At 53.4% G+C, this 11,840-nt stretch overlaps 1 protein-coding gene across 5 annotated transcripts in view; it reads right to left on the bottom strand.

Annotated features, from left to right (window-relative positions):
- Positions 1-4,792: 4,792 nt before the first annotated feature.
- The window catches only part of LOC140902350 (sphingolipid delta(4)-desaturase/C4-monooxygenase DES2-like), a 28,943-nt gene continuing 21,895 nt past the window's right edge, over positions 4,793-11,840 (bottom strand). For all 5 annotated transcript variants that reach the window (XM_073322353.1, XM_073322351.1, XM_073322350.1 and 2 more), the window contains 2 exons: positions 6,153-6,895; positions 4,793-5,879 (listed from right to left, as the gene is read on the bottom strand). In XM_073322353.1, coding sequence (XP_073178454.1) covers positions 5,736-5,879; positions 6,153-6,869 — 861 coding nt within the window. In that variant the 5' untranslated portion in view covers positions 6,870-6,895 and the 3' untranslated portion in view covers positions 4,793-5,735. The remainder of the gene's footprint in view (positions 5,880-6,152; positions 6,896-11,840) is intronic.

Here is an 11,840-nt window from a genome sequence, read left to right as displayed (position 1 = left end):
AGTGGCACGGGGTGGGGGAGGAGAGGGGGAATCAGGCTGGGCCCTGTGGGGCTCAGAATCAGGCGCTGAGTTCAGACAGCACTCACAGGAGGGACAGTGGCTAGGGAGGGGAGCTGGCAGGTGCCCAGCGTGAGTTATTTTCCATCGATGCTTCCCCTTAATCAAAGGCTCTGCTAATGGTCACCCGACAGCAGGGTCACGGGAGAACAACATTGTCTTCCTAGCCAGCCGCCCTGTGCGCTGAATTCTAACGAGTGAAGAGCCGGGCGCATGGTTCGCCTCTGTTAGGACTTCATCTGATGTGTCTAGGAGCCCACACCAATCGCCTCCCGGGGGCCCTTCTACATGCAACTGGCAGATCTGCCCGATGGCTGTGGATCCAGCCCCAGCAGTGCCTCCACTTTCAGGCCTGAATGGGGACAACTCCCCAGACAACTCCCCTAAATAGCACACACATAGGTGTGTAGGTGGGAAATGGGACATGACTGCCTCGGAAGGAGCACTGCAGAAAGGGATCTGGGGGTCATAGTGGACCACAAACTAAATATGAGTCAACAGTGTAACGCTGTTGCACAAAAAGGGAACATCATTCTGGGATGTATTAGCAGGAGTGTTGTAATTCTTCCACCCTACTTTGCACTGATTGTGCCCAGGATTGTGTCCAGTTCTGGGCACCACATTTCAGGAAGGATGTGGACAAATTGGAGAAAGTCCAGAGGAGAGCAACAAAAATGATTAAACATCTAGAAAACATGAGCTATGAGGGAAGACTGAAAAAAATGGATTCGATTAGGCTGGAGAAGAGAAGACTGAGAGGGGACATGACAACAGTTTTCAATGAAAGGTTGTTGAAAGGAGGAGGGAAATTTTGTTTTTCTTAATCTCTGAGGCTAGGACAAGAAGCAATGGGCTTAAATTGCAGCAAGGGAGATTTAGGTTGGACATTAGGAGAAAATTCCTAACTGTCAGGGTGGTTAAGCACTGGAATAAATTGCCCAGGGAGGTTGTGGAATCTCCATTATTGGGGATTTTTAAGAGCAGGTTGGACAAACACCTGTCAGGGATGGTCTAGAAGATAATGCTTAGTCCAGCCATAAGTGTAGGGGACTGGTCTAGATAACCTCTTGAGGTCCCTTCCAGTCCTATGATTCTATGTGGTTTGTCCTGCTTCTCCTTGGCCTACCTTAGTGAGTCACCTTCTCCATAGGCACAGGAGCCAGGCCCCAGGGGCTGCCACTCCTGACTGGGCACTGAAATTCACTCATAAAAGTTATCCCTTCCCCTGATTCTTTGCAGCAGCATTTTGGAGGAAGAGGGTAGCAGGGGCAGGGGATGGAGATTTGAACTGATCAGTAACAAGGGAATGAGGAAGCTCTGCCGACATCCAAATTAGGTTCTGCAGCTGGCTTCAGGGCATGAGTTTTCAGCTCTGTCCAAACCAGATGGTGAAATCGGTGGCTGGTGGGTTTGGTCCAACAGAAAGGTTCAGAGGCAGTGGTTCTGTCCCCCACTATAGCCCCCGGGCTTCTGATTCGGAGCTGGAGAAGAACCCATGGAACGTCACAGTTGGCTCTGTGCTGCACGTACAGAGTGGCTCAGACCTTCACAGGAGCAGCAAGGACAGAACTTAACATCTCCCTGTGGCAGAACCCTAGTCCCCTGCCACATGAGATGATGATGGGGAACCTCCCTTGTGATTAGCAATACAGCAGGTGAGTCAGCTCCCAACTGAGCGCCCCCTCTCGGCCACTCACTAGATGGCCGTGACCGTCTTTTAAGTCTCTGGAACCAGCCACTGCCCCAGTCTTGGGGTCCCCAGGCACATTCTCAGGGCACAAACCCTCTGGCTAGCACCCCCTTCTTGAGAGCTGGAACCTGCTGTCCAGTTGCCCAACCCCTTGGGGTGCAGCACTGATCCTTCAGCGTCCCCCCTGGCCTGACCACAACCTCTTCCAGGACTCCACTGAACGGCGTGGGACTGCTGCTAGCACCAACAATGTGGCTGAGCGGCTCGAGTGCTCCAAAAACCCTCTGCTCGCTGGGCAGCAGCCATCAGAAAAAAGCAACAAGAAGGTTAGGAACCCTTAGGAAAGGGGAAGATCGTAAGGCAGTAAATATCGTAACGCCACGGTATCAATCCATGGTACGCCCCCAGCTTGACTACAGCATGCTGTTTGGGTCGCCCCGTTTCACAAAAGATATATTAGAAGTGGGAAAAGTGCAGAGAAGGTCAACAAAAGTGAGGAGGGGCACGAAACAGCTTCCAGGTGAGGAGAGATTATAAAGCCTGAGACTTTCCAACTTGGAAAAGAGATGCCCGAAGCGGGATCGGAGCGAGGTCTATAAAATTGGGGCTGGTGCGGAGAAAGTGACTAGGGACGTGTCATTTACCCCTTCTCATAACACAAGAAACATAGGTGCCGACTTTGTGAGTGCTTTGGGGCTGGAGCACCCATGGGGGGAAAATGGTAGGGGTGGAACACCCACCAGCAGCCCCCCACCAGTTCTCCCCCCCGGTGCCTCCTGCCCACTGGCGGCCCCGCAGATCAGCGCCTTCCGCCTCCCACCCTCCACAAACAGCTGTTTCGCAGCGTACAGGGAGGCTGGCAGAGAGGGGGAGGAGCGGAGACCCGGTGCTCTGGGGAGGGGGTGGAAGTGGGCGGGAAGAGGGAGGGTGGGGCCTTGGATTAAGGGATGGAGTGGGGGCAGGACCTGGGGTTGAGCACCCCCCGGCAGTTTGAAAGGTCGGCGCCTGTGACAAGAACCAGGCGTCACCCCATGAAATTAACAGGCAGCGGGATGAAAACAAACATAAGGAAAGGTTTCAGAGTAACAGCCGTGTTAGTCTGTATTCGCAAAAAGAAAAGGAGGACTTGTGGCACCTTAGAGACTAACCAATTTATTTGAGCATAAGCTTTCGTGAGCTACAGCTCACTTCATCGGATGCAAGATGAAGTGAGCTGTAGCTCACGAAAGCTTATGCTCAAATAAATTGGTTAGTCTCTAAGGTGCCACAAACATAAGGAAGTATTTCTTCACCCAACACACAGTCAACCCGGGGGACTCATTGCCAAGGGATGCTGTGAAGGGCAGTAATATAACTGGGTCCAAAAAAGAATGAGAGAAGTTCCTGGAGCATAGGTCCATCAATGGCTATTAGCCTAGATGGTCAGGGACACAACCCCATGCTCTGGGTGTCCCTAAGCCTCTGACTGCCAGAAGCTGGGACTGGACAATAGGGGATGGATCACTCGATAATTGCCTTGTTCTGGTCATTCCCTCTAAAGCATCTGGCACCAGCTGTTGGAAGACAATAGGAGGATAGATGGGTCTTTGCTCTGACCCAGGCTGGCCAGTCTTATGTTCAGTTCAGCAGAGGCCGTGCACACAGACACACACCAACCAGTTCATTCCACGGCTCTGTAAAGTCAAACGAACCGGTATCCCAAAGCCAGCCTTTTAAATCCGGGTTGTATTGTTACATGCATTCAGGTAGCACCTAAAGACCTTGTCCGATGCCCCATGATTGGCACCACACACACACACATAGTCAGACCGCCTAAAACACCACTCAGCCTGCCCCTGCTGTGATTCCAGTGCAGTGAATAGCGTTCAACACACCGGTCAATGGCCCTCTTGTTCCGAGGGAGAAATAATATGAGAGACCAACACAAACTGGGGGAGGAAAGGCAGATAGTTGGGGGACAGAGACGGGGCTCGTGGATCGGTCTGGAGGGGGCGTCTGCTGTCGCGTGCTGACAACCGTGGATGTATCTGCAGAACTCCTCCCGTGCCACTGAGGGGAGGACCAGCGCTGGGCGTTCCAGAACTGAAATGGGCCGGGGGAGTGACAGATGGTAGAAGGGGGCCTGCTGGACCTACCCACTCGGGCTGCTATGGCTGCGTTGAGATCTCACAAGCTCGGCAGGGCGGCTGATGGGTCAGGACTTGGAGGGGTTTGTGTGGAAAATAAATACACAACCAGGGACGGTGCTGCAGGGAGAGGGACAGCAGTGTGGCACTAGGGGGCGCTGTGCTGCGGGGAGCAGGGTGGGTGACTCACAGGGTGGCGCTCCCCGCACCAGTGCTGACCTCAATGCTCCAGCATGGCACTAGGGGGCGCTGTGTTGCCACGTCAACCCAGTGTCTTGACTAATTTGTGATCATTAAAAATGCCAGGGCGCTTCCCCTCCCCCAAGAGGCTCAGGCTTCTGGCAAAATTCCCACTCCTGTAATTCTGTTCAGCTCTCTAAACTTGCCCAGCAATCTCAATCAGAGATGGGACTTCTTTACGACCCGCTCTGAAGTCTGGAGCTTTGCGCTACGAAACAGCCACTACGCCTCAGCACCAAAAGACACGATTTCTCCAGATTACGTAAAGTCCTTGGGATCCTTAAGAATGAAAGACCCTATAAAATAAGACATTATTATTTTTAACAAAACCCAGCTCCCACATCAAATCTTTACCCCCGCCCTTTCACAGTAAGATCTGACAACTCCAACTTTAATTTACACTTTCAAAACCCCACCTGTCACTTGTAAGCAAATGATCCCACCACCGCAAACACGCAGAGATAATGCAAGACAGGTATGGACCAAAGGTTTGCAGATATCCAGGGCCAGATCCCCAGTGACACCAACAAACTCAAGCACCCCACAAACAGGTGGGAGGTGAGCTCTCTTTGTTAAACTGCCAGCCTCTCCCTTTCCTTTCCAGGAGTGGTTTCAAGCGACACCTTGGAGACCTCCAAGCAGCTCTCCAGCAGAAACCAAGCCAGAGTTGACATTCTGATGGTTTAAAAAAATATATGTATATTTTCAGTCTCTTTTTTCCATCAAAGGAGCTAAAAAAGGCACTGATCCAACCGAAGCTTCTCCTCGTGTTACTTTTAATATAAGGAACATGACTAATTAAGTAGGGCTGTCTCTTTGCATTATGTATGCCTGGTCCTTTCTTGCAGATCTGGGTATTCACTTATTACAGTTCAAATTTTATAAGGGGCCCGATTCTTGTTTCCTTTACATCCGTACTAGGGCAGTTGCTCCTGGTCTAGAGCAGGGTGAGGGAGGCATGAATCAGCCCCACTGACTCCCATGGATTTATGCTTGTTCAATGCCACTGATTTCAATGGGGTCACTCCAGATTCACACCACTTTGAGGGAGCGGGGAATCAGGCCTGTAATGCTGCAGCCTAGATTCGAGGTATCTTTGGTGGCCCTTAGTAATACCTATGTACAAATACCAGCCAATGCTCCAAATTGGCTGGGGACCATTTGATAAGAAGTCTGGGGTGTGGGGGGAATGAAGGTGGCAGGAAAGCCATCGGGATGCCAAGCTAGTCCCTGGCACAGAATAGCCTGAAGGCTGCTCTAATCTACACTGTCTGTTAGCAGCAGCTGGTGATCCCAGGAGATGCCCTAGCTACACCCCCTTCTCAGCCATGTCCCAGTACCACTGGCCGCACCCCCTGTGTTGGTTGCTGGGAGGGGCGTGGGTGGTCTGGGGTAGTTGTACACCAGCCGAGCGGCCAGGAGGAGTGCTCCCATGGCCCGATCAGGCTGCCTAATGACTCATGTCTCGGTCAGTGGAGTCTCTGACAATATTTGACCCTTAAATGAAGCGTGTACACGTCTGGTATTAGGCAACAGGTATAAATAACTCCCCTGATGTCAAACCTCCCCCCGTCCCCTGAGAGGCTGGAGAGCGGGGAGCTCTGTTGGGTAACCCTCTTGTTTCACTCCGCCTTGGCCACTTTGTACTTCCTCTTCACGCGGGCGAAGGGCCCCAGCGACTCGCAGAAGACAAAGTCCCAGAGGACGCAGACCCAGGAGGTGTGGTAGGGCAGATGGTCGTAGTACTCAGCAGCGATCTTCTTCACCTGGAAGCAGAGACACACTGGGGTCTGACCGTGAACACAAATCTCTGCCCTGGGATGTTTCGATGGAGATGCACAACTGCCCAGCGTTCTGTGGTGTCACGTTCATGGTATACTAGGGCTGTTTTTAACCCCTTTCAACCCGGAGCGGGGTGACCGCTCTGCTACAGGTTCCCTGCCTATTTTAAGGTCTTTTGGTTCCCTGCTGGGCTCCACCCACTTTCCCAGGGATTCTACCCCTTCCAGCCAGACGATTGCAAGCAGAGAAGTTCTTACCAGTGGCAGCTTGCTGCCCGGGATGCTGGGGAAATCATGATGCTCCATGTGATAACCCACGTTGAAGGTCAGCCAGTTCAAGGGGCCGTAGTAGGAGAAGGTGTCGTAGCCCTTGAGATACATGTAGTGCTCAGCGATGAAATGTCCGGAGATGGGATGGATCCCCATGGCCAGTGTGGAGCCGGCGATCATGTAGAAGATGGGCTTGGGTCCCCACAAGGAGTAGATCAAGAGGTCATAAGCCAGCTGCACGGCGACGTTGATCACCTCCAGGCCAGTGACGGGCTTGGGGTTGACGTAGAGGGGCCGCAGGATGTAGAAGACGGGCTGCAGAAAGAGCCAGAGGATCTTGCGGGGCGGCGAGTGGAAGAAGCGTCCCTCGAAGGCCGTGGGGATGTCCACGTCGAGCCCGTCCCCGGCCAGGTAGCGGTGGTGGTCGACATGGTACTTCTTGAAGGAGGTGGCGTAGGGGACCCCGATGGGCAGGTTGGCGAACATGCCGAAGAGGCGGTTCCACTTGGCCTCCTTGTTGCCGAAGGCCACGTTGTGGGAGATGTCATGGATGGCCAGTGTCATGGAGTGGTTGAGGCAGCCCCCGAAGGCGTAAGCCCAGAAGAAGACCCACTTCCAAGGCAGGTCCTTCACCAGGTAGCAGGCCACCAGCTGGGTCAGCACCATCAGGGTCACTACCCACTTCAGCTGGGGATCTGGACCCATCAGCTTCTTGATCTCAGGGTACTTGGCTGTGGAGGGGATGCAGAAACGTTAGCTCAGGAAGGGCAGGGCTGGGATCCAGCCTGCCGGTGGCGGTATGGCACGTCAGTACCGCCTTACACAAACCATTGCGTTCAATGCATTCGTAGCCGGTGGGCAATCTGGGGAGAGAAGCTGGGCAAGAATCTGCAAGACGGAGGTTCAAGTCCCTCCTCTGCTACAGACTCCCTAGGCCCAGATCCTCAAGAATTTTTAGGCACTGAAATCAATGGGCATGGGGAGTCTTAATTCCTTTGTGGATCCATGCCTCAGTTTCCCCCTTTGTATCATGGCGGGGCTGTAAGGCGCTCTGATACCATGGTACCTTACTGAGACAGAGGTGTGTTATACAGGAGGTCAAACTTGATGACCTAATTTAGGTGGCCAGGTGGCCCTAAAAATCTATGAATCTTTTCTGGTTTCCAGCATCTAAGATTTATCTTGGGCCTGGCTCCTTCATGGGTTATGGCTTTAGAGGCCGCGCCCTTGAGCGCTGAGCTCCCCAGACACAGAGGACACCGTGAGGCTCTGGTTATGCACAGCCAGTCGGAAGCAGACAAGTGCTTTAGTCAAAGCACCTAAAACCCTGGGTCCTCATGGAATACCCCCGGGGTGGGGATGTGGTGATAAACCCACCCTCTGGTGGTGCCAGAATGAGCTGTTGCTCCCAGCTTCTAACCTGATCCTCTCTCACCTGCTTTAATGGGCAAATGAGCTTGTTCATCCCCACTGCCATTGCTGGGCCTCTGAGTGAGCTCCTGTGGAGCCGGGGCAGATCCCACCCTGCAGAGCAATTGTCCCAGGCTCTCTGCAAACTCAAGCAGCTGTTCCTGCAGCAGGTTACGCTCACGTCCCGTTTTCCAGGCCATCTGTCTATAAGCACGTTCTGTACCCGTATAAACTTGTGGGTTGGGAGTCTGTGGTTTGAGTTTGTGAACTGGTATTGTTATTCCAGGCCGGCTGGAAAACACAAGCCCCTTTTCACAAAACATTGAGAAGCTTGGAAATTTGTTTGGATTCCACATCGGAAAACCAAACCAAACCAAGACCTTTCAAAATTTGTTATGAAACTACACAAGGGAGACACCCCACAGAGCCACTGGGCTAGCCCCGTGGTTCGAATATTCACTTGGTATGTGGAGAAACCCAGGTTCAAGGTCCTCCTCTAACAGTTTTTGCTGGCCTTAAAAAAATAAAAATAAAAAAGTCTATGAATCTTCCCTCTTTTACAGAATCCAAAGTCTCTCTTGAGCTTGGCCACTGGAACAAGGGACTTGACCCTGCATCACCTAGATCCCCAAATAAGTGGCCTAACAATCAAGATGGTGACAACTCTACAGTGGAGTTGTCTCACCTAGGGAATTCCTGACTCAAGTTTTACCAGAACCGACGTTGCCCCAGAGACTTTTGGTTTTGATGAATCAGCAAAAAGTTCCAGCAAAAAATTCCCCAACCAGCTCTAACCAATACTCCTCCCCCATGCTAGCTGATCTCCAAGAAGTGCAGCAGGAAATATGCCGAAGATGGACCTGAGCTGAACTCAGGGCTGCTCTGTGCTGTGTGGTCCCGCACCGGACAGAAGAGACGGGATTTGGCTGTAATTGTGTTCTTGGCAGATCCCTTCCCCTGGCTGCTTTACGCAACCCCACCAACACCCCCAGAAAATCCCCTTTATTCGCACCCCAGCCCAATCTTGGCTCTCCTCTACCACAAGGGGGCGACAGAGGATGCAAGTTTGGAGTCAGCCCGTTATAGGGTTGGGAAGTTTGGGTTTGGATCAGAACTTTGAAAGGGATTTGAATCCCAAGGGAGGGGATGGTTTAGACCTGTCTGGGGATCTAGCCTGCTGATTCCAATGGAACAACACCTGACTGACACCAGCTGGGGAGTGACGCCAGCCTGGTTTTGAACCAGCTCCATCCATTTGCATGAATAAGGCATCAAAATACCAGAAACAGGTGTTTTTAAATCACTGCCACAGACTAGAACCCACCCTCTGGGACTAGATCGCCAATCCCCAGTGCTACACAGCAGAGAAGGGGTGGAGGAGGAGACAGCAGGCTACAAATATTATCCGTTGGGTTGGGTTAGACCTCATCTAAACTGTGGTCACCCCACGCCTTATTTACATTAGCTGTGAGAGACAGCTAAGCAGCTGCACCGAAGGCAAAGCCGGGGTAGAGAGCTCATATGGGGGAGCTGCAGCCCAAGCTGGAGGACCAGAGAGAGACGAGGAAAGCCAGACATCTGCAGCCTGAACCAGCGACCTGAGCTTGGTGCTATAAGGAAGTTGCCTCCTGTTTGGGGTTTTTTTGTTTTTGTTCCTCCTGTGTTCAGGGAAACAGGGATTTTAAATGTTCCTTGCCGGGTACCAGACTCCCTTGTCAATTTCCCTCTCACCTGGAGCAACCCTCAGGGCCCCAACCTTTGATCACCTCAAAAAGTGTGTGTGGGGGGGAACGTAAACAGGTTTTCCTCCAGAGCGCCTCTTCATGGCCTGCGGTGCCTCTGCAGCACCCTGCCTCAGTTTCCCTCTCTTAAAGGGCTCCTCAAAAACTCCGTCCAGTCCCTAGCATTTTAAAACATGTCCCTGCTGGAGGTGGGGAGGGAATCCAATTTGGGGGCCTACCTCCCTTCTGAGGATCAGGGCCTTCATCCTTAAACATGCTGGCCATGCTGCCTTCACCCAGCTGGGCCTTTCAATCGCCCAAATAGCTCATTCTCCTTGAGCCAGGAGTCCTCGGCCCTCCTTCCCAGACAATCCCTTTGCTCTCTGCACCTCTCAGGCCAGTCGCTGTCCCGCCTGGTGCTCCTGGCCCTACCTCGCTAAAATATTTGCAGCTCCTACGGTGCTCTCCCTTAGACCCCTCTATCTGGCCCAAGTTTGTCACATGACCTCTCCGTCACATGACTACACTCATTTCCCCCACCTGGGAAGGTGTCACAGGTGGGGCCGAGGGACATCTCCCCGTAAAGGGCCAGCCACCCTGTGACACAGTGCAACCAGCAGCAGCCTCGGCCCAGCTGAGGGGTGATACCAAGTTAGAGCCAACGGTCAGGTGGCCTCCACCCTGTTTTTCTGGTTCCAGACCCATCAGTGTTCCTTGTCGAGCCGATCAGTGGCGGGAACGCGAGCCTGATCAGGCATGATCTGGGGCAGGAATGCAGCTGCCGCACTGGGCAAGGGGATTAGCAAGTCGGGCCTGACGTAGCGAAACCAAAGCCAAAGGAAGAAACAGGGGAATTTGCAGAATGTGGGCCCGCTGCTGCCCTGGGGGCAGGTGAACGTGGCCCAACCTCGGTGGAATGCGCTAAGCTGGGTGCGTGTTGGAGCGGTGACCGCGTCTCCAGGCTGGGGAGCCCCACTACTGCCTGCCAACTAATAGGGGGTGCTCTTTCCCTGCACAAGCCCCACTTACTAGTCGCAGAATTGCTCTGACACTGCCAGAAAGCGGAGGAGTTCCAACCCAGATCTCGGGGCTAACTGTCGGCATCCTCCATTAAAAATCCCCTGGGGCGTCAACATAATTCGTCGTCTTCTTCCTTTCCAGTCCTAACCTGCTGGGCAGGAAGTGCCGTGTTCCACCCCAGGACCAGGTGCATTTCGGTGGTATTGCTCGGGACAGCTGCTAGATCTACAAGGTGGCGTTTGACGGAGACTCGGCGTGGCACAAATACACCTGGAACCCATTGTTACACACACACACACACACCACACACACCCCTATTTTAAAAGGCCTCACACTAGGGTGCCCATATTTACCAAAGTACAATCAGGATACACATGAGGCTGAGCCAAGCTGCCTGCTGCTCACCCACGCCCCATGCCACTCGGGACTGGGGCTGACTGCCCGAGCCCTACCCCGCCCAGCGCCTCATGTTGCCACTGGCCTCCCCAAATGTTCCTCCGCGCCCCCCTATCGGGGTGCAAACCACTTTTGTTTGGCAAGCCTGGGCATTTATTCTATTTGCTCTTGCCAACAGATCAGAGCAACTTGCAACTGGCAAGAGCAAATGGGACAAATGCCCAGTTTGGCCAAAAAAGGACGTCCGGGACAGGGCTTAAAAAGGGGGGCTGTGCAGGCCAAAACGGGACGTGTGGTCACCCTACCTCAGACCCCCAACAGCCTCTATTGCACTCAACAGGGTGAGGGATGGGGATTTCAATGGAGGAGCTTCCCTGTTGTTCTCCGTGGAAGGAAGGGGGGAATTTTCCATTTTTCTCAATGTGGGCGGAGGGGGAAGTTTCCATCCATATCAGTGGGGTAGGGAGGGGAAAGTCTCCACTGGTCTGCACGGGGTTGGAGGGCAGGGAATTCTCCCTTGCTCTCCATGCTGAACTCTTTGGAAAAGTGCCACCAACCCAATGGGACTGCTCCCCGGAGGGATCTGGCCCAGGCCTGCCTGGTGTCTGTAGTGCATCACGTCCAGAGCCTCCAGGGCAACCAGCAGAGCCTGTCCGTGCATGTGCAGAGCCCCGTTGCCAGGAGGCAGCCGCCGCCTAGCCCTGGGGAGACAAAGCGCCAAGAGGCAGCCGCCTTTGTGCCAGGAGCACCCACCCCACCTGCATGTTACATAAGGCACAAAGGCACCTGGTGAATGCAAACATCATGCCCTGTGCAGAGAGCCAGAAAAGCCACAATGGGTCCTGCTTCAACACCCAGTGCCATCAGTAGACAACCTTGCCCTGACTCCACTGAGCTTTGCCTCAGGCCCTCAGTCCAGCTGGTGATGGGGGCTCAGGCAGGAGGCTGGGCTGGGCTGGATTGAAATCCTCATCCCTCACCCTGTTGAAACCAAGCCGCAAAAGCGATCTGAGGGCTGGACAAAATGCCTGGCAGCGAGCGAGTTCAAGGAGGGTAGCATCTCAGGGAGGCACTGTGGCCTAGTGGATAGTGCACAGAAGTGGGATTCAAGGAAGCTGGGGTCTGCTTC

The sequence above is a fragment of the Lepidochelys kempii genome, chromosome 23, assembly GCF_965140265.1.
Source record: "Lepidochelys kempii isolate rLepKem1 chromosome 23, rLepKem1.hap2, whole genome shotgun sequence".
In the NCBI taxonomy this organism is placed as follows: Eukaryota; Metazoa; Chordata; order Testudines; family Cheloniidae; genus Lepidochelys; species Lepidochelys kempii.
This window is presented reverse-complemented; position numbering and strand designations above follow the sequence as displayed.